Here is a 24,442-nt window from a genome sequence, read left to right as displayed (position 1 = left end):
TTAAAATGCTCAGGAAACCTTTGTAGGTGTTTTTATTTGATTAGCCGATTAGTGACACCACAAGTCTCCAATATTGAACTTGTTCACAATATTCACATTTTCTGAGATACTGAATTTATTAGCTGTAAGCCATAATCATCCAAATGAAAAGAAATTAGCCTCTTGACTTGAAATTAACACTTGAAATATCAGTCAGCGTGTGATAAATCTATATAATACAAATTCCACGTTTTGTATTGAATTACTAAAATAAATCAACTTTTTAATGATATTCCAATTTATTGAGATGCACCTGTATTTATAGCCTTGAAAAAATGTATTGGCCACAAACTGTAGAGTTTCACAAAAGCCTCAGCCATGTGTTGAATAAGCACAAAATGAGTATGAACAAAAGTTTGTGGACACCTAATCAATAGATTTGTGGTTTTTTTAAACATTCAATTTTACATTTAGCTGTTATAATAACCTCCACTCCTCTGGAGATATGTGCTTGCTCAGCCACAAAGATTTTAGTAATGCCAGGTACTGATGGTGGGTGAAGAAACCTGGGGTAATGTTAGTTTTCCATTTCATCCCAAAATGACAAATATGGTTAAATGCAAATTATATATCAGTCCTCTCAGATCTTCACTCTAAAGCATGTAACCCAAATTTTCATGGAGCTGGCTTTGTACACAAGGGCATTATTATGGTGCAACAGGTTTGGGTCTACTCGGTCAAATGAAAGGCAAATATAATACTAGTGTTGGGGGAAGAAACACATCTGTCTTTTGTCAGTATAGTGTATTTGAACAGACTCATCAGCCTGCATCAGCACAGAGTCCAAAATATTTAGTGCATATAGGGTTAGGCAATTGTATCACATTTATTTCTGCTTTCTTGGAAAAGTAGCTTACAGTCACAATGTAAAAGATGTTACTAGTAAACTGGAGGGAGATGAAAGCTTTATTTGAGTGCAATCATGAACACATGACACAGTCTTTCCCTCTAATCATTTTAAAAGTTTAAACCCCTCAGCCAACAATATCTGTGTACACAAATGTCTAGCAAGAACCCAAATTTAAAAGAAGTACACGGTCACATCCTACATGGTTCAAAAGTGTCGGGAAAGAAACGATAAAAGGAAGAAGTTGAAAATAATTTATATGGGACAAAGAAAACTTCAAGTAATAAAATTGAACTGAAATATGAAATTCAGCCTTAGAGAGCATAGTGATCGGGTTCATTTGCAGGGTCGATACTGCAGCTCTTAGTGAATAAAGTAGGTGACAATGTTGTTTTTATCAAATCGAGAAGTACCCGAGTCTCTGCGCACACAGGAAAATAAATGGCCAAGATGATTGCAGGACATTAAAATCAAAGTAAGTACAAGATGAGACCTTTGAAATTTAAATAAACCACATAAGAGTGATTTATGAAACTGAGTGACTTACAGACAATAAATCAAAGATACTTACAGTTAATAGAAGATTATAATTCTGCCTTTCCCCCTCCCAAATTTAAGTTCAAACATCAAACATTATCAAACCATGAATTGTCGTTTTTCTTTTTCAATGCATGTAATGCTGGGGAGGGAAAAACATATTGTCACTGTAGTTGCAGTAGATCTGGTGTCTGTGCTGTTGCCTGCAGAAAGGCTACTAGAGCTGTAAACAGCCTTCTTAACCCATTTGGCTGGACATTTAGGCTGAAAAACAGTTGATGCAAATTAAACAAAATGAATATTAAATAAAAGTACGGACATACATTCACTCTGAAATAACCAAACCTAACATAAGTCACTAATGTCTAACCAACAAAGAGTGTGCTGTACATGAAGCAACAGAATTGAACAGTTGTGTCTAGAATGTGTGCATCTTCAGTGTAGGACAAATTTACACAAAACTCCTGATTGCTTGGTTCACAAACCAAAACTGATCATATTCAGAATTTCTGTATAAAGTCCGTTTTCATTCATAGAAGAACAAAAAAAACAAAACAAAAACATTATATAAAAGTAACGTGGTTTGGCCTTAGGAAGTACTGGAATACAGCTGAGAAAGAAGTGGCATTAAAAAAAAAAATTGGTGAAATAATCTCAAAGCAAATCTGGGAGAATTTTCTTTCTTTCTTTTTCTTTCTTTTTTTTTTCTGAGAAAGGTTCAACTTAGGTTCATTTCAGCAGTCTAGACTTGACTTTTCAATCAGCTGTATACTGCATGTTAAATCAAGAAACACCGGCACACACATACATACACACACACACACACACACACACACACACTTTACACTAATTTCTTGGCTTCAAAGAAGCTCTTAAGATGTCTCATCTGCCAGAAACCGATAGCCACGAGGATCAGCGTCTGGACGATAGACCACCACAGGACTCTCTGGTTGGTGCTCTCGCTGGTCTGTCTAAAGCGCTCTTCACGGTACTGAAAAAGGAAAACGGTATATTATTATATGATTGTGTTCAATCACACACATCAATAAGTGTTACCAGGAGATGGCAATCTGTTCATTGCTTTAAATATCAGTATCTGTATTTAAACCAGGATACATTTTTAAAGATCATGCATGGTAAGTGTCAGCATAGGCTGGCTCTTAAAGTTACTCAGAAATTAGACCTTTTATTTAAATCAGTCTTTAGAGCAGCCTGCAATATAAAAATAAATCTAGTAGCTTCATTTAAGGCAGTGCAAACACTCTCTTTTCAGTCACAGTCCTGATATTAAATGTAAGAACACAGGTACAATTAATATACTCAAAATAATAGCAATTTAACAAAGAAAAAAAATAAAACTACCCATATATATAAGCCGCACCCATGAATTTTACAAATATTTTTTACATAAATAAGCTGCACCTGTCTATAAACCGCAGGTGTCTACACTTATGTACTTTACACAGGCTTTAACGAAAGACGTTACAAACCGTGTAACGGGTGAAATATGTTGCGCTTCCTTTAGGAGCATAGCGGTATTTTGGGAAAAGACCGGCACAGCATTTTTCACTATTACTGCATGTGTGAAGACCGAGGATTATGTCCTTATTATTTTCTGGTGCTCATTTCTAAGTTTCTTTGACTAACCCTTAATGCTGTTGCCAAAAAAAATCAAAAAGCACGAGTTTTGGAAACCTGTCTGTGCTTATATGATTTCTGATCTCCCTTCACCCAGACTCAACCCATTACAATGACTTGTATCTAAACAGTAGCCTACCAAGAAAGTCATTGTTCACGGTCTTCCTTTCACAACTATTTCTCTCGGGAGTTTATCTTTTGGCATCCTCGTGCGTTTAAAAAAACTTTTTTCTCCCGATGCCGTGCAGCTCAGAACACATGTGAGGTGCGTTTTTCTGTTCGGAAATGTTATTGGTCCAATGTTATGTCGCTTAGTTTTTTGGCTTAAAGTTTGTGAAACCGGGAAAAACCCAGGAAAAATCCATAAATTAGCCGCTTCGTTGTTTAAGCTGCGGGGTTCAAAACGTAGGAAAAAGTAGCGGCTTATAGTCCGAATAATACGGTACACTGAACAAAATTATAAACGCAACACTTTTGAATTTGCCCCCATTTTTCATGAGCTGAACTCAAAGATCAGGTGTGGCATATCAAGATGCTGATTAGACAGCATGATTATTGCACAGGTGTCCACTATGCCTATTTATTTAGCTTGCACACAATGTATAAAGTGCTTACAGTCTTTTATCATTGTTACTTCCCTTTAACATGTTAACAAATTTGCACAGCTGTTTGTCTATGCTCAATTTCTTTTCACTAGATAAGAGTTTATTTAACATTAGGCACTGTGTGTACAACTGCACTCCAAGTAATTCACTGTAAATATGCACATGACTGACTTACTATTAACTGACAAACAGAACAGGCTTAACACTGACATTATAATATTATGACCGGTGAGTGTATTGATTGATCTGATTATCTCGTCATCATGGCACCTTTTAGCGGGTGGGAAATATTAGGCAGCAAGTGAACATTTTGTCCTCAATGTTGATGTGTTAAAAGCAGGAAAAATGTGAAAGCATAAGGATGTGTGAATATGACAATGACCAAATTGCACTGGCTAGGTGACTGGGTCAGAGAATCACCAAAACTCCAGCTTCTTTGGGGTGTTCCCTCTTTATGCAGTGGTCCGACTATATTAATAGCTGCTGCCAAAATAACTTCTACCAAAGTTCCTTCTTAGCACACTTCATTTTGCAATCCTTTCTTATCCAGAGTTAAAAGCACTTTCACTCAGTCTTCAAGCTGCAAGAGAAACTGGTCCAGGTCATGTGTTCATTAAAAATGAACAATGCTCTTTAACAGTGTTTACATGACATTTGAGCGAATTTGACCAACAAATTACTGATTGGCAACAGAAATAACCCACTGAGCAGCATGAGATTTCCCCGTCAAGCCTATCGATCAGTGGCTCCTCTCAATGCTCCCTAAATCAGGTCACATGTAACCATACGATTTAGTCTTTACGCAAATGAAGGATTAGACTTACTCTCTGATAGTTCTGTTCCTTCTGGATCTGATCGACCTGCTCCACCAGCTGGCGCACTCTCAGCTGCAGCTCGGTCAGCTTGTCTTTCGCCGCGATCTCTGCGTAGTTGTTCGCGTGCTCACCCACTTGGATGTCCAGATGAACTCGCTACAAAGATGATTTGCAAAAAAAATTAATAAATAAAAAGCATGATGCGCAAGTAGTACAAAAACCAGTTATAAAATCCAGACACCATACAGTATATGGACCTGAGCCACTAATCATCTTAATTCAGAAACGCATGGTTCGACTCACGAGCATTCCACCAGCAAACAGAGAAAATTTGGAGGAGTTGGAGTGCAAACAGATTTGGTGTTCTCCGGGCGTGTGGGACGTGAAGGTGAACCGGCCTTCTGACCCATATTGACGAGACAGGATCACCTAAATCATATGAAAAGAAAAAAAAATTATACACACATCTAAATATGCGCTTTTCGAAATACAGAAAATTTCACATTCCTGCTAATCAGCCTGCTGGATGATAACTGACCTTCTCATCAGGGTCTTTAACTTCCACAAACATCCCGAGCCCTGGCGTGGCAGGCATGTACGATTCCGACTGCTTGTCATACAACTGTGTTCGGTAGTTTCCTGAAAAGTATTTTAGTATTCAAGATAGGAAATGTTAAAAAGGACATAACATAAGCACAAACATGCATCTTCTGTTTTTTAGTGCTTGTGTGAAAAGATACAATACTGCAGGACGTGTTAAAAAAAAAAAAAATCAAGCAATTTAATAAAAAATAAATAAATACTTTTTTTTAAAAACCCTGTTTTTCAGGGGTACACACTTTTTTGGCTTGCGAGCTACATATAAAATGGCCAATGCCAAAATTATCTACGTACATTACAAAATGCTTAATATATATTTACATATACAGTATATATATATATATATATATATATATATATATATATATATACACACACATTTTATGTATGCGTATGTGTGTGTGTGTATATATATATATATATATATATATATATATATATATATATATATATATATATCGCTTGGGAAATTCGCACAGAAAGATGAAGATTATCTTAAAATTCGCGGGAATCTGCAGCGGGTCCGAATGTCCAGGAACGTTATGAATAACATTTTAAACTATGTTTTCACAAACAAATTTTATTAAAATTTTTTAAACACATTAGTGAATTCATCTAGACATTATATATTAAAGTGACAAAAAACACACACACACAGAGAATATACTTTAGAAACACAATATATGTTGGCGTACCTTGCATAACTGCATAAACCATAACGGCACAAAAAATAAATTAATGGTCACTACCTTACACTGATGACTTGGACTGAATGGAGTCAGCCAGGGTTTTATAGTCTGAACAGTAGCTGCTGGTAGCCAGCCTCAAACAGACTTCCAGACAATCATCAGTCAATATAGAACATTTATTTGGACTTAATAATCTTCATTTGGGAAGAGGCTGACTCTTATAAATAAGTGCAGGTCTCTTAGCTATTTTGTTAGTATTTTGATATTATATTCCATAGAATCAACATTTCAAAAGCATTTTAGGAAAAATCGACAAGCAGACCACGGCATTCATCTCTTCAGACTATAAGCTTGTATAACAGTCAATGCTTTGCATCTCTAAGCCAACTTAAAAGCAGTCCAAGACATCTCACTTCTATGCGTTCAAGTCTAAAAGCACATAACCTGTTAATCAAGTGAACTGCACAGCAAGTCTTGAACAGGGTCCTAGACTGAGGGTGGAGTAGCATTCTCTAGAATTGAAAAAGGAATTATGTACATAGCATATTTACATTTGGGAGTGTGCACACTGACACTTTGCACAAAATTGCTGTTTTGATCAAATTGATTTGAGGAAAGCGGTGGTTCAGGGGTTAAGGCTCTGTGTTACTGTTCATAACCCAGCTGCCACTGTTGGCCCCAGTATCACCAGGCTGCCACTGCAGGCCCCAGTAACAAGCCCCAAATATCACCAGGCTGCCACTACTGGGTCCAGTAACAAGCCCCAATATCACCAGGCTGCCACTGCTTTGTCAAAGTAACAAGCCCCAATATCACCAGGCTGCCACTAGTTGGCCAAAGTAACAAGGCCCAATATCACCAGGCTGCCACTGCTGAGTCCCAGTAACCAGCCTTATCATCACCAGGCTGCCACTGCAAGCCCCAGTAACAAGCCCCAGTAACAAGCCCCAGTAACAAGCCCCAAATATCACCAGGCTGCCACTGCGGGTCCCAGTAACCAGCCTTATTATCACCAGGCTGCCACTGTTGGGTCCCAGTATAAAGCCCCCAATATCACCAGGCTCCACTGCCAGACCCAATATCACCAAGCTGCCACTGTTGGGCCGTATCAAACAAGAGTATCGTTAATCTGCCACTGTGGGGCCCTTGAGCAAGGCCCTTAACCTTCTCTGCTCCAGAGGCGCTGTATCATGGCTGACTCTGCCTTCCTTCTGCTTCCCAACAATATCCCGAAAAGTACAACTTAATTTGTAACTATTAAATCAGTCTCAACTACTCAGAGCTGCGGGTATTTGTCCAGTATTATATTCTGTTTCAGAGCACCTGCTACACTTCCCAAACCAGCCAGTGAGCTCAATGAGATCCTGCTAGTCTCTTCACACGGATAATTAACCTAGCACAGATGTCGTAGCAAGCCGGATAGCGCCGTGGAGTTTGTGCGCATTGCCGATTCAAAATCCCACACAATACAAACTTAGATCGAACCCTAATACATATATAATATAAAACGCTAGTTGCTAAAATGCTGCGTTATATATCTAGTAGCACCTTGAGCTAACCTTTGAAAACACAAGCTAAGCCTGTAGCATTTAGCTAGCCGTCTGTCAAACCCGGAAAACGTGCCATACTGACCGATGATCATGGTTTCATCCGGAATTTCTTCAATGAAGCATTTCTTTTCTGTCTCTCCGATGTGAAAGTAGAGCGCAGAAACGAGACTGAGGCAAGCGCTGAGGAGCAAAAACGCGCTTTGCATGAACTGCATTTTCAACACCATCATGTAGTCACTGCTGAGGAAGAGTGCACGGAGTCTGCGCATAACCACCAGTGCCACGTAAACGCTCCCAGGATGTGGACCAATCACAGGCAGCGGCCAGCCTTCTTCTGACCAATAGCAGCAGTTTCCGGTCTCACCGTCGCTAATGAACAGGAAACAGCTTTATAAAAGAAATTCACAAACTATTGAAATGGAACTTGAAGAATATCCTACCTGAGCACTATTACTACCTCCAGCAACACTAAAGCCCTTATGACTATTTTATGTCACTTGTTTCTTATTTTTACAATTGTGTAATATGTAACACTTGTTTCTTTGCTTAACCCCTGGCATTGTTGTGTATGTTTTTCAGAAATAAAAACTTTAGCCACATGATTATTGGGTACGATGTAAGAAATTGCAGCCACAAGTGGAAGAACTTCTTTATTTACCATCCAGTTCTTGTACAATTCTTGCCTTTTTCATTTTACAGAAACTGGACAGAACAGCTAAAAGGCCTTGTCAGTGCATTTGAACAAATCTGCAACATGTACTGTGTAACATTCCCAAGATTCTCATGATACAGGTTTAAATGATTTTAAGTTGACAATCAAGCCTCTTTGTTTTTTCACCGTCAAACAGAGCTGTGTCCTGAAGCATGCTTTCAAATAAGCCTTTTTTAATTAAAAGCAAATGCGAGTCATAGATTTATGCAGCCAATAATACTTTTGCAAATTTTGCGATAAACATATGTAGCATTTGCCAGGAAACAGAAAACACTGTTGCAGTTGAAGAAAAAAAACCTGACACAGGTTTGTAAACTGGACAGAAATCAGCTTAACTTGCTGTCAACTTTTTTCCCCCCCATTTCATATACTTTCCCCAAACAGCAGTAACAAAATGGAGTAAAAATAAACAAGAACCTTTTTTTTTGGGGATGTTATGTTTTTGGACATAGGCTGTAGCTTTTAGTCAGAATTTACCCCATAATTTTCCTAAATCTAAACCCAATGGGAGAACACCAAACCCTACTCAACCCTTAAAGTCTTCCACAATCCCCTTCAAAACCCAAACGGTAATCAATCGATGAAAACACACCGTAACTGTAACTACAAGCATTCTGGCCACAATTTATGTGACTGAAATCTAAAAGCACTACAATCTTGTACATGATTCACACATTTAAAACAGCTCAAACTAGTAAACAATTCAGAGTAGGAAATGTTGATTAAGAAAAAAAATTAAAATTAGTAACATCACATGGCTTCCCCACCGAATTGTTGGTTTTTAACTTTATTTTTTTAAAATCCGTGATCTGGTGTACATTGTATGAACCAAATCCACTGCTGCTACCCATCACCCCCTTCTTTTATTTATTTGTTCTCCTCAATATTTCAACATTATCCAACTGCTAAAGAAATGATTCACATTAACCTTTTCCATCCAGCCACATTCCTTTGAGTTCATAGAAATTGTCCCTTTTAGACTGATGTCTAGTAAAACCTCCTGTTCCGCTCTTGTTGTTTCTGAAAGACCACCGCTCCTACAACACCGCAAACTACAATCCCGAGGAGAGCGCACAGGAGAAGCAGGAAGACCTTCCATCCGGTAAGAGGTGTACTCCGAAAATTACCAGTTGGATCATCAATGTTGTCTGTATCAGAAAGTAACAAAGGAAAATTATCATTTGAAATCAAGAAGTATGCATCTACAGTTTCTCAGTAATAAGCTACTATTAAAGCTCTTTTTCTTTGAGTACTTTACTCATAACATCTATTGTACCTTTAGGAGACTTTAGCAGACTGACACTGGGCTCAATCTTAGTCCAGTCTTGGCTGTCCTCCTCAGGAGTGTGTTCTACCATCAGCTGATACATTTTCATAGAGATGATATCATGGTTGTCTGCAGTCACAAACAGACATATAGTATTAGGAATTTTATAATTCTGAAATGTTTATGAATTATTTGGACACCTGTCCATCACACCATATGTGGTTCAAACCATTGCCACAAAGTTGAACACACACACACACATAGGGTGACTTTGTATTTTGTAACATTACAATTTCCCTTTACAAAAACTAAGGTTTTCAAACCTGTTCCAGCATGATAATGCCCACTTGCACAAAGGAACGTGTATGAAGACATGGTTTGCCAAAGCTGGAGTAAAAAAATGGAGTAGCTTGCACACAGCCCTGACCTCAACCCCACTGAACAATGCAATGTACTGTAATATCGACACCGCAGACCTCCTCGTCTGACCTCAGCCCTTGAAAAAAGTCTGGTTCCTCTCAAGGTTTCTTCCTCATACAATCACAGGGAGTTTTATTTTAACAAAGAGAGAAAGAATATATATTATATTTTATATTTTATATATATATATATATATATATATATATATATATATATATATATATATATATATATATATATATATATATATAAATCAATCCAGAAATATTATATATGAATTAATTTATATTTAATATTTGACCCCCCACCCACAGGAAAGTTCTCCTAATATCAACTTATGTGTATAAAAGACACTGGTCACAGAATTAAACACTTTCATTCCTCTCCACCGCCATTGGCAAGACCAAAGAGCTGTCAAAGGATGCCAGGGACAAAATTGTAAACCTGCACAAAGGTGTTATGGGGCTACAAGACTATCAGCAAGATGCTTGGTGAGAAAAAGACCACTGTTGGCTTAACTTGTATTTCTTCCATTTTCTAATTATTGTGCCAACAGTGGGACAGGAATTTGGAATGAGATGTTCATATGAACATGATTAGTCAGGTGTCCAGTTAACATCTGGCAATAAAAAGAATCACTATGGAATCTAGGATTACCTGAAAGATCACCCGTTGCCGCAGATGCGCCAAAATAGTAACCGGTAGGGAGGCGGACGCCCCCAATATCAACACACTCTTTCCACTCATTCTTGTCATCGACATCAACCATAATCTACAGAGCAAAGCAGACATATACGAGGACATTTCAAGAAAATCCTGAGTTCAATAATTACTTTCTGAAGCTAAATGTAATTACATGCACCTATTATGGGCAAACAAGAAATGGAGTTAACCACTATGGAGAGAAAATAAATAAATAAATAAACCCCTTATCCAGCCTCATAATCAGATTTATATGCATTAAATTAGTCTTTTTATTAAATTATGTTTATATGGTTTAGGTGGCTTTGACATGAATGATTCTTGATTCTGTTGATGAAACCTCTCCCCAAGGCCTAGTGTTTCTGACAGGAAGTGCATGTGCACTTTATACAATTTTGTTAAAGCTACGGATTGATCCATTGTCTATTTATATCATGGTTGACATATCCTTCTGGTTATCTGATGACTACTGTCTATTGTACCTTTAAAGCATTGCTGTTATCGACAGTCCAATGAAGTATTATTGACTTAAAGGCAGAAAAATCCCAAAGCAATGCTGTGCTTGTGTACTAAAATTGTTCAAAGGCTTTTTAAATTCAAAGATTATTAGCTCGTGAATGGTGTATAATGGGGTTTCTTACTGTAAGTCTGCCTTTGGAGTACCGAATAGCAAGATGTGTGTCGTGGTCTTTGTTTCTGATTTCAGCCGAGCAGCCCCCCAGTTCTGTAGTGCGGCCGTCATTTCCATGATCGTATGACAGTGAGCCGTTACTCACCATTGCAGAAATGTAGGGAAAGGAGCGCTGGGAAATCACAGGGTAAGCGGTCACGTCACATCACATCCACATATTTTCGCAACACCAGATAATACATGCATATGCAGTCTCAGAGTCCGTTCATAGCAAACAATGGTTTCCATTATACACATTAATGATGGGAAAGACGCAAAATCAAAGATCGGCATTCACAAACAGCACTGGAATGAAGGCACTTAGACAAATATAAAACTAAACAGAATGCAAATATTTGTAAACATGATACGAATGTCATAAATAAGAATGATCTTTATCAATTCAACATAAAGACTGAATCATTCATATCATTTGTGCAAACTTGCAAATCCTTGACAAAGCCACAAGAAATTAAATCATGCTATGATGCTTAAAAAAAAAAAAAAAAGGATAAACAAAAAATTTTAAACGGGAAATACCTCGCATAGCCAAACACACATGAATTTCAAAAGATTGGACATATTAAAGGGACAGTTCAGGATTTGAGACTGTTCAGTTTAAACTGATGTTTCCAGTGAAGCCAAAGTTCAACACTTTAATGAGCACTTTAGAATAAACACGTAGTGGCTCTGACACCAGCTTCGTCAACAAAAATGTTAGTTTCCTCTATATTTTACAGATTCTACATGCACATTGTCTATTTTAAAGCCCATAAAGTTTTCATGTATTAAACAAATTTTAGTCACATGAGCTCACAAATACATACATGATACAATATTTTTGCAGACTTGTGTCACAACTAGTATTTTACTCTTTGACTGGGATTAAACTGCACATTTTCAAACTATTAATAGAACAAAAATTTACATGAACTGAGCAAAAAAAACAAACAAAAAAAAAAAAGACTTCAACTATTGTCCCAAACTATCCATTTAATTAAACAAAACCCAAATGAAGGAATATCATGCCCAGATGAACATTTTTACTTAGCGTTCCACTAACAATGACCAAAACAAAAAACAAATAAATAAACAAAAAAAAAGCAATACAAACATCTATAATTGAATACAAGCGGCGTACACGTATATACCGTTTGTCATTTTAACTCACATAGGAAGCCTCATCGTTTGGGTATGTGTCTATAAATACTGCCAAGCCATGGAAGTTGTCATTGCTGCCAGGGCCTGCTGGGAAAAAATCAACGGTGAGTAAAGCACACTTACATCCATGCCGTGGAGGTCATTGCGGAAAGTATCCACAAAAACAGCCAGGCCTACAAAATGGTCCTGGTTTCCAAAGACTGGTCCTGAATAAAGGTAGAAATATGACAGTCAACTGAAGCAAACATCTCACACAGAAAAATTATCTGTGGGTGAATTTACTGGTCTAATAACTGATTATACTCATTACACCGTTTTAGCTAAATAATATTTGCTACACAAAAACAATGAAATCATATAACACATACATTATACATTAATTAAACAAAAAATTGTATAAAAAAAAAATTTATACAAATACAAAAATAAGACCAACAACACTCAATACAGACCAAGTGCTTTACAACAACCATTCTGACAAGTTATTTACACACCTACCAGGATGTAATCGGTCTTTAGTGTACCAAATTGCAATGCCATCCCCATGCAGATTCTTCTTCCCGGACCCATGAACTTTAAACTGCACATGCATCTCCCAGTCTTTCAAGTAACATGGCTGCAAAAAAAACAATATACTATAATTGTTAAAACATAACATTAATGTAATGCCAAGAAAAATGGCATTTCAATGATACTGGGAATTACTGAGTAATATACCAATCTCTGTATTATATTATATATTTTACGCTAATCCGTCTTTGTGATTTTTTACATTTGGAAAAGTACAAAATTTAAAGGAATTATCTGGGATATAATGAGCAAGTTGTATCCCTGTAAGGTGGTTGTCTGCCATTTTGATGTCACAAGAAAACAGTGAGAGAGCAGTTTCGATGATGTTTAATATGAAAAAAAAATAAAATTTAACAAGCTGTGAAGCTCAAGTAAAATCGAGCATACAAGTTTTTGTTACCCCTTATGCAAAAGTTCAAACCAAAATTCCAGGATGCAACGTGTAGCTACGCTGAGTTACTCACTATAACTCTACTCACTTTATCTACGAAATGAAAATCCTGATAACTTTAACATTGGTATTAACATAAAATTTACAACTTAGGAACCTGAGCCGTTTAATGCCGTTTAGATTAATGGCGTGACAGCAGGACAGACTAAAGCCCTACAAGACCACTCTAATCCCAATAACACCACTATTACAAAGTGGACGAATGCAAATCTTTGAAAAAATAAAAGATCATGTGCATCTTATTTAGACAAGATGCTGATGAACCTGACTCTTTCTGCTCTTCAGACATGCCTGGCCCATATTAATGCTCTACTGAGGATCACTTCTGTTGTGAGGTTGGATAACAAGGAAATTCACTTCTGAAACCTATGCCCGGGTCTCACTGATCGTTTCATGGATAGCATGACTTGGATACTATAGTTTTAAAGCTAAACATAGGAAGATGCTTTCAAGAGTATTATGAGAGCTTGTGAAAGAGTAAATGACTCATGTTCTTATAAGTGTCAGCTAAAAGAGGATGAGTTCCCTGTTTTGTTTGGTTTCTTCCCTGAGTCTTATGAAACAGTGTTTTTCTCACCACAGACCCCTCTGGCATACTCATCATTACTCACCACAGAGCTTAAATATATATTCATATTTTCATTAAAGCAGCCTTGTGGCTACATCTAGGGTTAAAAGCTCTATTTGAATAAGATAAAAACTGCACACATTTGTCATTTTTACATGGTCACTCACCACTGTGTTCCAGATGGAGCCGTGTCTGCTACGTTCGTCAGGTGTCAGGCGTACATACTGGCTTGTAACCAAAGTACTCCCCATAAAATCCCATTGACTCGAAGCACTTGTTCCAACACCTAAATAAAAAACATACGGTCTCGAAAAGCTTCATCTTATTTACATTGTGATCTCGAAGATGGGTTTAAAGTGCAAAAAATAAATGAAAAGGCACCGCAGAGTTACAAGTGTCAATGCATTAAGATTTCTTCATAGGAGAAACTATTTCCACCAGTTTTTGCAGTTAGACAACATTTGGAGGGATTTTACACATTCTTTGGTTCTCGTTGCCTTTTTATACGTAACGTTTTATAACGAGTGCTCACTTTTGTTAGTGCCTGATAAAATATCTTCTGTAAAAACTGGATGAAAACAATATTTGCTGAATAATCAAATAACCTGTCAGAAAACCTGGAGGTCATGACTAGTTCATGTTTTTTCACACATCCGTTTAAAGTGCTTGTTTAGACTCACGGTCATGTTTGTTCGTCTTTGACTACTGTTTTCGTTAGAAAGCTTTTTCCTGATGATCATGAAAATCTTTTCTTTTCTCTATGGCATCTAGAAAATCAGGTATATAAACAACTGACAGTTTGTTGGTGGCTCATCCAATTTGTGAAGTGTTGCTCTCAATTGACAAAACAGAGTTTGTCACTAGATTTGACTATTTTGTAGCTACTTAATAAAACATATGTAGATTTAAAAATGCCTAGAAATTCATTGCCTATCCTGAGCAGACATTGTGACTGTCCTGTACTTGATACGGCTCTCTGGCTAACATCACAGCTGCTGCTAATCAGAGATGAGAGGGCAGTTTTACTAAAATCACCAATGTATATTAATAATCACAATTTTCCTTCAACCCTGCTTTATATTTGTACATATTAAACATTTTAAGAAAATCTTTACCTAGCACGGATTTAAGCGATATTCAAATCATCATTCAATGACTAAACAAACAGGCCATTGAAATGTTATCTGTAGATCTTTAACCTAACTACTTCCCCTTATAAACAGCATTGTGTTCAACTACATTTTACCTCTATTTATTTTAATAATATTCGTGTAAAGTTAAATGCTCTGAAAGTGTGTAGGATGAAGGGGCAGATTTAGTGTAGTCTAACATCATAAGAACACCAATGTTATTTCTAGAATAAAAGTTGTAGTTGCAATATAGATTTTATAGCGTGTGCGCCATAAGAACACAAAATATGCCAGGAAAAACTAACTATAGTAATTTAAAGATATAGATCACCGTACAGAATCTTTCCTAGAAAAACCCTACAAACGAAACAGCGTTAGCATTGCCAACTCCGTGTAAGACACAAGAAAGATTACATCAAATTAATTAAATACTAAAAAACTATTCTCAAACCAACATGTAGTCATGTACCAACTTTCCAAAGTAGCATGTACATAGTTAACGGCGAGGGTTCGCTCTTAAAGAAGTTTCTCGACTAGCCAGCTAACTCACCCTGATAGGGCTTTATGAGTGAATGCTCCCGCTTTAAGTGCTCAGCGTTGCCGTCTGTTATATCTGAGAGCACGGAGGAAAAATACAGCAAGCACAAGATGAGGACGATTTTGCAAACGCCTCGGTGAGGGAAGCTGAAGCGAGATGACAGTTGACTGTGTGTAGCCATTTTCACGAGCTATTCTCTTCCGTGAAAACGCAACTTCCGGTTTACGACCGGACCCGAGCGCGTTTCAGACTGAGCGCAGCCAATCAATGCAGTACACCACAACGGGCACGTCCTGATCCTCACTTTTCTCTAATCAACACTACAAATATACATCTCTAATATTAATCTATTTAGTGTGCGGTTTTAGACGTAACATGACATCAACTCAGGAACAGAAATGTTTTTAATTATGAACCGGATTATTTCTCTGAATAGAACAATAAAGCATTAGTACAACGCATGCTGTTTATACACTGGACTTCTGAGCACAAGTCCTGCAGACACTCAGCTTTAAGTATATGCAAAAGATGCACGTCATCATATCATTAAAAAAAAAAAAAAAAACATTTACACCAGACTAATAAAATATATACATTACAGAACAGTTACTGTCATGACCGAATGTTGGCCAGAATAAAGCATGTTTAGGTACATATCCGAAATAAAGCAAGTCACAAGGCAGAACGGAAATAGTGCATTCATTCTGAAGTCTATTATATAACATCGCTACAATGCTTTTTTCCTCCTGGTGCAATACTCCGCATGATCATCCGAGAGAGCTTGTGCAAAGTCAGAATTCCAGTCTCTCTGGAAAATCTTCTGTAGTTGATTTTGCACTGTTTGTTGGCCCTTTTCCACCACAGAGCCTGTCTGATTCACCACAAGTCCAACTCCAGCTGTCTGGGAGAAGTAATTTTCAGACCAGTTCGAAGTCCCTGCAAACACAATAGGATTACCAAGCAGATTAGAGTTTACCTTTGTGCGAAAAGAAAAGAAAATGTTCCAAAGGGTCAGCTGCACTTCCAGTAAACCATGAGTTTCCAATTAAACCAGCACAAAGACCTTTAAAGCAAAGCAAGGAAGCTCACCGATGTAGACAACGCGATCTGTTACCATATACTTGGCATGGTTGACGCGAGCAAAAGGGATCTGATGTTGCGTTGGTGTTGAAGGGACCTCAAAAACTTTCTGGAAAAATTGAAGCACAAAAGAACATAAATCAAGTCCACGTCTTGCTAAAACACTATTTTTATTTTATTAAGGTAAAAGATTACTAAGAAATGTTTTGTCATACAACATGAATGTTGCATCTGAGTGGTGTCTTGTTGAGTACTGATAAAGACTGCAGGAAGATGAACATGGCTCCTGAAGAATGACTCCAGCAGCTGACCAGCAGATTCACCTCCACCTTCCGGGCACATGAAGCCTCCCGCAGTGCTGAATCAATAGCAGGCCAGTATCTAATACGATAAAGTGGAAAGAATAAAGAATATTCTTAAAAAAATCTTTTGGCACCCATCCCACATACTAGCATATTTAATTATTTAATCACTGATTATCTACAAAAAAATGTACCTTATTTCAGGAGTGAATTGAGACATGGGAAAGTAGTCCATCACAGACACATAGATGAATTCTTTGGCATCAGCAATTACAGAGAGAATGGCTGAGAGATCATCTGTCCTTCCATAAGTAGATAATTGAGGTGGAGAGCTCTTAAAGGAAAAAATTGCAAGAAAAGATTTGCTAGTTTACATATTATCTAAAAAATTAAATAAAAAGAAGTGAATAAAATATGACAGGGTGTGCAGTTATAGGTGGCTCCTATAACCACATGGCCCATAATCGTTTATTCCCCTTATACCACAGCATTTTGTCTTTTAGCCCAATGCCTTTCTTGAGGTTGAATACTTGTGTACTATTATGGCATTGTACTTTTTTTTTTTTTGTTACATACCATTATTATTTTGGATCATCTGTCATGTCTGTCATATAAATGCTGTTAGTTTTAATTAAATTCTTCAGTTACAATTAATTATTTAGTAGCACTGTGGTATAAAGGCACTTTACCACCATAGATTTGTTCTGTTTACAGTCAACAAGTTTTTGCATTACAGTCACTTCAAAGATAAACCTTTGAAGCGCCTGTATACCATTAGATATCACAAACTGAGACATACATGTATGGTGTCAGTAAAGACCAAAGAATGAGAGGGATTTTGTCAGTGGATTACAACACACAATGTGTGAACTGTTTTGAGTAGTAGTGTAACAGTGTTCTGAAATAGGGAAGTGACAACAGACCACGTTTTGAGACAGAGAAAAGACACTTTATACTCAGGGCTCCAGACTGTGACCAAAAATAAAAATTTGCAAGTAATATTTTGCTCATATTTCACCACTTGCAACCATTTGCACGTTATGACCGAATAATCTGCATTTTATGACTTTTTATGTGCGTATTCTGTGAGTAATGGCCTATCACATCATTTGTTGACAGAGACGCATGCGCCGCCTACGCTTGAGTTAAAGCGCCAAAATAACCAGACAGTTAAAGCAAAACACACCTTTACGCATCAGAAAAAACATGTTGAAACTATAAATATCAGACTTTTTCAATGAGTCTCCATCTCTGTCCAACTCTTCTGCTGATGACACACCTGTTAGTAAAAAAGCAAGCTGCAGTTGTGCCAGCGTTGAAGAGAGGCAGAACGACAGAGACACTGAGGACCATCTTTCTATGTCAGTCAGTGAAAACATAAATGAAAGTGCCAAAAAACATTTGAAAAACTTCTTGGATTCAAGAGGTTTCATGGCTGAGGTACGATCACGAGACGCAGAAAATGTTTAGCGACTTCTGCTCTAAAGCAGGCAGAGAAATTGAGGGGGAAACTGATTTCATTACCGGAACAAATCATCAAAAAAAAAAAAGACAGTAAGAAAACACAGCATAAAAATGTTAATTGTTACATAATCGTTAAAAGCACGCTACAGAAAACACCGTTAGCACTTGCAGTGTCTCGTGCATGCGGACTGCGTGCTGAAAGAGAATGGAAAGCACTATAAATAGTTCTTTGTTGTTTTTCTCATTGGAGCCAATGGCTCCTTAATTGATTTTTTTGTCTGGAGCCCTGATACTGTATCTTGCATTCATTGATACACTTGTGAGAGCAAGGCCATGGAACTCACAGACAGATAGACACGTGCAGGAACACCGTTGAATTTAACAGTTAATGGGTACTTAATGCTGGAGAGGGCGGAGAATCGGCCAGGCCAGTAGGGAGGTAAGGTACTATTTTTCTGAGCTCCGATTTCCCAGTAGACCCCAAATATCCGTGATGCGTCCTGCGTCAAACAGCTGCAGTCCTCCACAGAAACACCAACCTCCTTCACCTGCAAAACATTTCAGTGGAAGGAATAAAATTTAACTGTACTCTTTTGTAGAGCCTTCAAGAAGTTCAAGGTGAAAGGCTTTTCAAAGTGTATGATTGATATGGTTACACCATGCATTTGTGTTGTAACTATATACGTCTGGTTGACTCAGATTGCAAAGACATTTAAGAACATCTGCGCAATGCTTCGAAATGAGGTAGCTGTTACTAAACCCGTTTGTGTTTGCCAGAGATAGATATACTGTATGTAGGATTTCAATTTCAAGTATAGTAGACAAACAAAATACACCTAAAGAAATACGTCTGAACAAAATCCAGTCACAGTTTCATTTATTAAAATGTAAATGTTTTTGCAGATCATAAACATATACTGAATAAGTCATCCAGTAAGTGAGTTAGCCATCATGTTGTATTTTATTATAATAAACTATACACAAATTGTAATTTCTATTGTGAATTCTTCTTGTTTGATCATAGGGGGAACTTTTCTGGGTTTCTTAACAAAACAAAACACACTGTTGGGTGCTGACATTCTGAATGCCAGATGATGACATTTTCATAAATACCTGGGTTAGCGAGCGCCAGTCCATGTTTGCGCTTCCTACATACATGTGTTTGTTGTCCACAACCCAAAGCTTTGTGTGGACGATACCTCCAGTGATGTTTTTTAGGTTAACTTCTCTGACTTCTGCACCTGAACACAAAAAAGAAAAGGATGAGACACTTTGCTCGTGTGAAAACTCTAAAAGACAGAAAAGCTGTCAAATCTACCTGTTCCTGTTAGCTCGTCTGTGTCTGATCTGTACGTCTGAGGAGCATTAACTGCAATCTTTAAATTCACACCTCTAGATGCAAGCTGCTTCAGGTGATCTAACAGCACTTTACCCTGAAATAGAACATGTATGCAAACTGATCAGGAAAACGAAATAGTTTAGCATTTGCATTAGTAAAAAGGGTGAGAAGTAAGAAGGTAAAGACTGGTCAAGCCTGCAGAGTTTGTCTTAAAATTTAACCTGGTGAAAAATATCAGTTGCTGCATGCAAACCAACACACACGGAAGCTGTTTTACATTTTACCTGTACTGCGCTGGGATCAGACAGGCCAATATCAGAGTCTCTGAGTGTGAGGTAGAAAGCAGCAATGCTGACAGAGCTGTTAGCTCGGCTCAGCAGGTTCATCCAGGTATGGGTGATGTTCTGCAGGTGGGGGGAACCAGAGGGGTAGAGCATTCCTTCAGGTATACTCTCAGTAAGAGTCATCCTGGTGGGTTGGATTCAAAACATATTTAAGTAATTGGTTAAAATTTTAATATTCTTTATTCTTTTTAAAATAACAAAATATAAATAAAATAAATAAAAAATACAAATTTATATTATATATATATATATATATATATATATATATATATATATATATATATATATATATATATATATATATATATATAAAGGCACCACTTGGATTTAACTAAGCAAATAGGTAATAGCCTCCCATTGAATAAATACTGCATGGATGATTATGTTTCAACTGGCAACAAGTTATTTCCTGTAGGGAGTAGCTTCTCATTTCTTAAACAACCATGTTGGAAGACACGTCCTGTGGTCATGGAAAAGATAATCTGTTTCATAAGGGTCAAATTATTGGCATGCATTAAGCAAAATAAAAATAAAAAAGCATCTAAGGAGATTGCTGAAACTGCTAAAATTGGGTTAAGAACTGTCCAACGCATTATTACAAACTGGAAGGATAGTGGGGAATCTTCATCTTTGAGGAATGATCGTGATCGGTGATCACTTAAACGTTTAGTGAAATCAAATCGTATAAAAACCTCAGTAGAACTCACGGCTATTTTTGATAGTTAAAGTAAGAGCATTTCTACATTTCCTTCCCCAATGCGAAGGGAACCCAAGGGATTGGGACTAAACAGATGTGTAGCCTTAAGAAAACCACTTATTATTTAGGCTAATTGCAAAAAATGGCTTGAGTTTGAAAAGGAGCAAAAAGATTGGACTCTGGAGCAATGGAAGAAGGAGGTCATGTGGTCTGATGAGTCCAGATTTACCCTGTTCCAGAGTAATGGGTAAGAAGAAAGGCGGATGAACTGATGCACCCATAATGCATAGTGCCTACCGTTTAAGCTTGTGGGGGCAGTGCTACGTGCCATAATCAAAGCTAAAGGCGGTCCAATGAAATATTAGAGTGTGTGACTTTTTTTGGACGAGCAGTATAATTATATATATATATATATATATGTATACACAGACAACAAAAACAAGTTTTCTTACCTACAGTTAGAGCTGCATTCCTCTTGGGGCAACCAGAAACCTTCAAGCCAGTGCAGTTCTAGCTGCACCATAAGGTGGGATATGGACATAGGGACCCCATAGAGCCATATGTGTTGACCAAATCCACCCAGAAGCAAAAGGACAGATGGGAAAAAACAGAAGAGCAAAAAGCTCCTTCCTCTTGTCTACCAAACACACACACAAATTACATTATAGAAGTCATCCAAACACTGGGCGTAATTTTTGTTTCACAATGTATTTATTCATTTCAATGATTAATGTTTATAACAGAGCATTGTATTGTGGTATAAAGTACTGAAATCTGGTATGAATGATTTTCTGTAACAGCCCAGCTCTTTCAATACATTTTGCTGTAATTTATGTTAAATACATTATTATTACACAGTGAAACCTATTTACAGGTACTTAATATAGCTACATCTTGTTGTTTAATAAAATGAAATTATATAGACAAAAGTTTGTCTGACACTCAGTTCAGCGTTCCAAAAGAGTTACAATGCATCCCGATGGTCTACACCAGGGGTCACCAACCTTTTTGAAACTGAGAGCTACTTCTTGGGTACCGATTGATGTGAAGGGCTACCAGTTTTATACACACTTCTGAAATAACAAATTTGTTCAATTTACCTTTAATTAAATGTTATTATCAATAATTAATGATATTCATCTATGTGAAGACACTGATCATGTTAATAATTTCTCAAAATAATTATCAACAATGATTTAACAAGGTAGGAAACATAAATATCAATATGCAAAACTTTATTCATAGGACTTATATAAACTTTTATAACTATATAACTTGTATATTATATATATATATATATATATATATATATATATATATATATATATATATATATATATATATATATATTATATATAACTATATAACCAATGCAAGTGTAATTTAAAAAAGAATAGCAACAAAAAAATTAGATGCAGCTCACTGGTAAGTGGCGCTATGGTGATCTATTTTTTCTATTTTAAGCCCGCAGCACCATGTTGGTGATCTACACTATGGTAACGGTCAGAGTTCTATAGCAGACCAATCAAGATCTTCCACTTGTAAACCATATGGAGTTTGCTTGGTGCACAGGGGCTTTGTCATATTGGAACAGGTTTAGGGAAATTGGTTGCTGCCACATCCAAAGACAATTGTGTGACCCTTCATGCTACCAGTTTGGAAACATATATGTCTGAAAATGTCAGGTGTCCCACTACTTTTGTCCATATAATGTATATTAGTGTTTCCATATAGTGTCCATATAGTGTGTGCCTTGTAACATTTAGAAAATGTTCTGTAATGGAAGCGTCTTCAGATCAGATGAAAACTTAAAGAATAGCTCAATAGTAGCTCAATAATGTAAGTGATAACAGAAAAAACTTCACACGCGTTCCACATTATTAACTGTAATAAAATCATTCTTTAAGAATTTCTTTTTTTTTTTTTTTATAATTTCTAAATTGCTGTGGAGTAACAGAAACAACATTAACCAAAACATGCTGTTATTGGAATACAATCCATATTGTAATAAATAGTTTATATCATACCCTTGAGGATGTGTTGTTTTTTTGTTCTGCCTGTCTTGAATGGACCGTTGTACTCCTAGCAGGGGTGTCTACATCATTTTGGTTCAGAACTGGATCAGGGGACACTTCGACTGGAAGCTTTGCGGCCTCTTTTAATGCAAGACACTGCTCCTGGACATCCTGAATTATTGATTCTGACAGCATTTCTTTTACAAGTTTCTCCTCTAATTCATCTCCAATATCCTGTATAACTTCCATGAGGTTTTCTTTAATATGCTCCTGAATAGAAGTATCTGATTCTTGCTTGTCATTCGACTGAATCTCTTTATTTATATCCTGAGGCTCTGCAGATAGTTCTGTGACTGAATTAGTGTCACAAGACTCTACTCTAAGACTTGGTTGATGAAGTGGTTCTATGAGACTCTCAGAATCACTTGTTTCAGGAGAGGGGTCTGCATGAAATGGAACTGATGCAGTCTCTGGAGTTTCCGATAGGACAGGGTCTGTCATACAGGCAGCAGAGAGATCATCAGTGCTGTGTGAGTGTATGCGGGTTGACGGAATAGGCAAGGCTGTTTCTCGGTCACCAAACACCGGCAATTTTGTCCGCAGCGTCTCGCCGGAGCCTATCCCTCTCTCTTTCATTTGGGTTTCTCGAGTGGATCCTTCTGGCTTCGATGCCAGCTGTGACTCTGCAGTTTGGGTGGTGGTTCGCTTGCGTGCCAGCGAGCTTTGGAAAGTGGGGATACGAGAAGAGGGCTTTCCAGCTTTTCTGAATTCCTCCCCATCTGTCTTCTTTTCAGCTGTGCTCTTATCATCCTCCTCCTTCATAATCTGATGTTCATATGCTCCGACATCCATATCTTCAGGGTCCTGTAATGATAATTCAGACATTCTGTTTATAGGTCTGGTCCAGTTCATTTGGTAGTATGTCAAACGAATTACTGAAAATCTCAAGACTGACAAAGGTGCATTAAGGCTAAATAAGCAATAAGGATTAAAAGGGGAAAGGAGACAAAACAGTGCACTCCTATGATGTGGTCAGGATGACTAGCCAGGTAAATTATAGGTTTGAAACCGAATGAGTTACATAACTAAGACTTGAATATTCATAAGAGCTGCATATGCAGATGTCTTTGGAAAAATTCATGCTAACTTACCATTGTTGTGTACGCTAGCTTGTTTATTAAAAGTTCCGGGTTGTGAATGAAGAGCCTGTAGAATAATTATGGTACCGACAGCTAGCGCAGCTAGCAAGAAAGCTATAATAGGAAACTCCGTTCTCTCTATTCTTTCTTTCTTCCTTTCTGCTACGTGGCTGCGGGTCAGTACGGCGAAGGAGAGAGAGAGAGAGAGAGAGAGAGAGAGAGAGAGAGAGAGAGAGAAAACCTCGCCTACTTTCCCCTAGCTCACTCCAACACCCACTGAATATGTCTAAATCTTTCCAGAGCACCGCAGTGTAAAAGCTCTATAAGTGTAAGCCGCCTGCGTCACTCAAATAAACAACCAAGTACGCTATTAATAACTAACAAACACAATGAAAACATTTTCAAATAACATTGGAGTTGGAACAATAACAACCAAGGAGATGTTCGTTTTTGGACCGTTTGATTAAAAACTCGACACAAACCGAAGATTTGCAGTTGATGAGCAAAATTGAAGCAACCGCGGTTTCCGGTTCTCACTCTCTATTGGTGCTGT

The 24,442-nt window shown here is 37.4% G+C and overlaps 3 protein-coding genes across 4 annotated transcripts; all 3 read right to left on the bottom strand.

Annotated features, from left to right (window-relative positions):
• Positions 1–927: 927 nt before the first annotated feature.
• On the bottom strand, positions 928–7,604 carry tmed9 (transmembrane p24 trafficking protein 9). The gene is made up of 5 exons (XM_046850329.1): positions 7,403–7,604; positions 5,020–5,120; positions 4,785–4,910; positions 4,491–4,637; positions 928–2,414 (listed from the first exon to the last, which is right to left on the bottom strand). Exons 1-5 carry the CDS (start codon positions 7,587–7,589, stop codon positions 2,265–2,267), a joined length of 711 nt encoding a protein of 236 aa, XP_046706285.1. The 5' UTR covers positions 7,590–7,604; the 3' UTR covers positions 928–2,264.
• Positions 7,605–7,957: 353 nt separating this feature from the next.
• lman2 (lectin, mannose-binding 2) lies at positions 7,958–15,727 on the bottom strand. 2 transcript variants are annotated; one of them, XM_046849525.1, is made up of 8 exons: positions 15,522–15,727; positions 14,009–14,127; positions 12,751–12,868; positions 12,263–12,336; positions 11,063–11,224; positions 10,377–10,491; positions 9,309–9,428; positions 7,958–9,180 (listed from the first exon to the last, which is right to left on the bottom strand). In XM_046849525.1, the coding sequence occupies exons 1-8, from the start codon at positions 15,688–15,690 to the stop codon at positions 9,020–9,022; spliced, it is 1,038 nt and encodes a 345-aa protein (XP_046705481.1). In that variant the 5' UTR covers positions 15,691–15,727; the 3' UTR covers positions 7,958–9,019. The 2 variants fall into 2 exon arrangements, with proteins under 2 accessions (XP_046705481.1, XP_046705480.1); XM_046849524.1 differs by lacking the exon at positions 12,263–12,336 and adding an exon at positions 12,376–12,458 and having other exon boundaries at positions 15,522–15,726.
• A 168-nt stretch (positions 15,728–15,895) lies between these two features.
• Positions 15,896–24,442, bottom strand: pld7 (phospholipase D family, member 7). Its single transcript, XM_046849523.1, has 11 exons — positions 23,902–24,442; positions 22,763–23,614; positions 21,188–21,372; positions 19,979–20,162; positions 19,674–19,788; positions 19,469–19,596; positions 18,700–18,903; positions 17,086–17,225; positions 16,805–16,970; positions 16,599–16,698; positions 15,896–16,445 (listed from the first exon to the last, which is right to left on the bottom strand). Exons 1-11 carry the CDS (start codon positions 23,902–23,904, stop codon positions 16,237–16,239), a joined length of 2,286 nt encoding a protein of 761 aa, XP_046705479.1. The 5' UTR covers positions 23,905–24,442; the 3' UTR covers positions 15,896–16,236.

Source organism: Silurus meridionalis, chromosome 5, assembly GCF_014805685.1.
Source record: "Silurus meridionalis isolate SWU-2019-XX chromosome 5, ASM1480568v1, whole genome shotgun sequence".
Classification (NCBI taxonomy): Eukaryota; Metazoa; Chordata; class Actinopteri; order Siluriformes; family Siluridae; genus Silurus; species Silurus meridionalis.
Note: the sequence above shows the minus strand (reverse complement) of the source record. Positions and strands in the feature narration are given on the sequence as shown.

Bases quoted from the DNA above. Each gene is read 5' to 3' on its own strand.
- pld7 (XM_046849523.1), bottom strand. The intron at 20,163-21,187 runs GTAAGAAAACTT...CCAACCCACCAG, and splicing joins GAATGCAGCTCTAACTGTAG to GATGACTCTTACTGAGAGTA. The intron at 19,789-19,978 runs GTAAAATGTAAA...GTTCTATTTCAG, and splicing joins CTGATCCCAGCGCAGTACAG to GGTAAAGTGCTGTTAGATCA.
- lman2 (XM_046849524.1), bottom strand. From the start codon at position 15,690: ATGGCTACACACAGTCAACTGTCATCTCGCTTCAGCTTCCCTCACCGA. The intron at 12,869-14,008 runs GTGAGTGACCAT...TTTTTTTTGCAG, and splicing joins GCTCCATCTGGAACACAGTG to CCATGTTACTTGAAAGACTG. The intron at 11,225-12,375 runs GTAAGTGTGCTT...GTGATTTCCCAG, and splicing joins ATGACCTCCACGGCATGGAT to CGCTCCTTTCCCTACATTTC.
- tmed9 (XM_046850329.1), bottom strand. From the start codon at position 7,589: ATGCGCAGACTCCGTGCACTCTTCCTCAGCAGTGACTACATGATGGTG. The intron at 5,121-7,402 runs GTCAGTATGGCA...AATACTTTTCAG, and splicing joins GGATGAAACCATGATCATCG to GAAACTACCGAACACAGTTG. The intron at 4,911-5,019 runs GTCAGTTATCAT...CATATGATTTAG, and splicing joins TTAAAGACCCTGATGAGAAG to GTGATCCTGTCTCGTCAATA.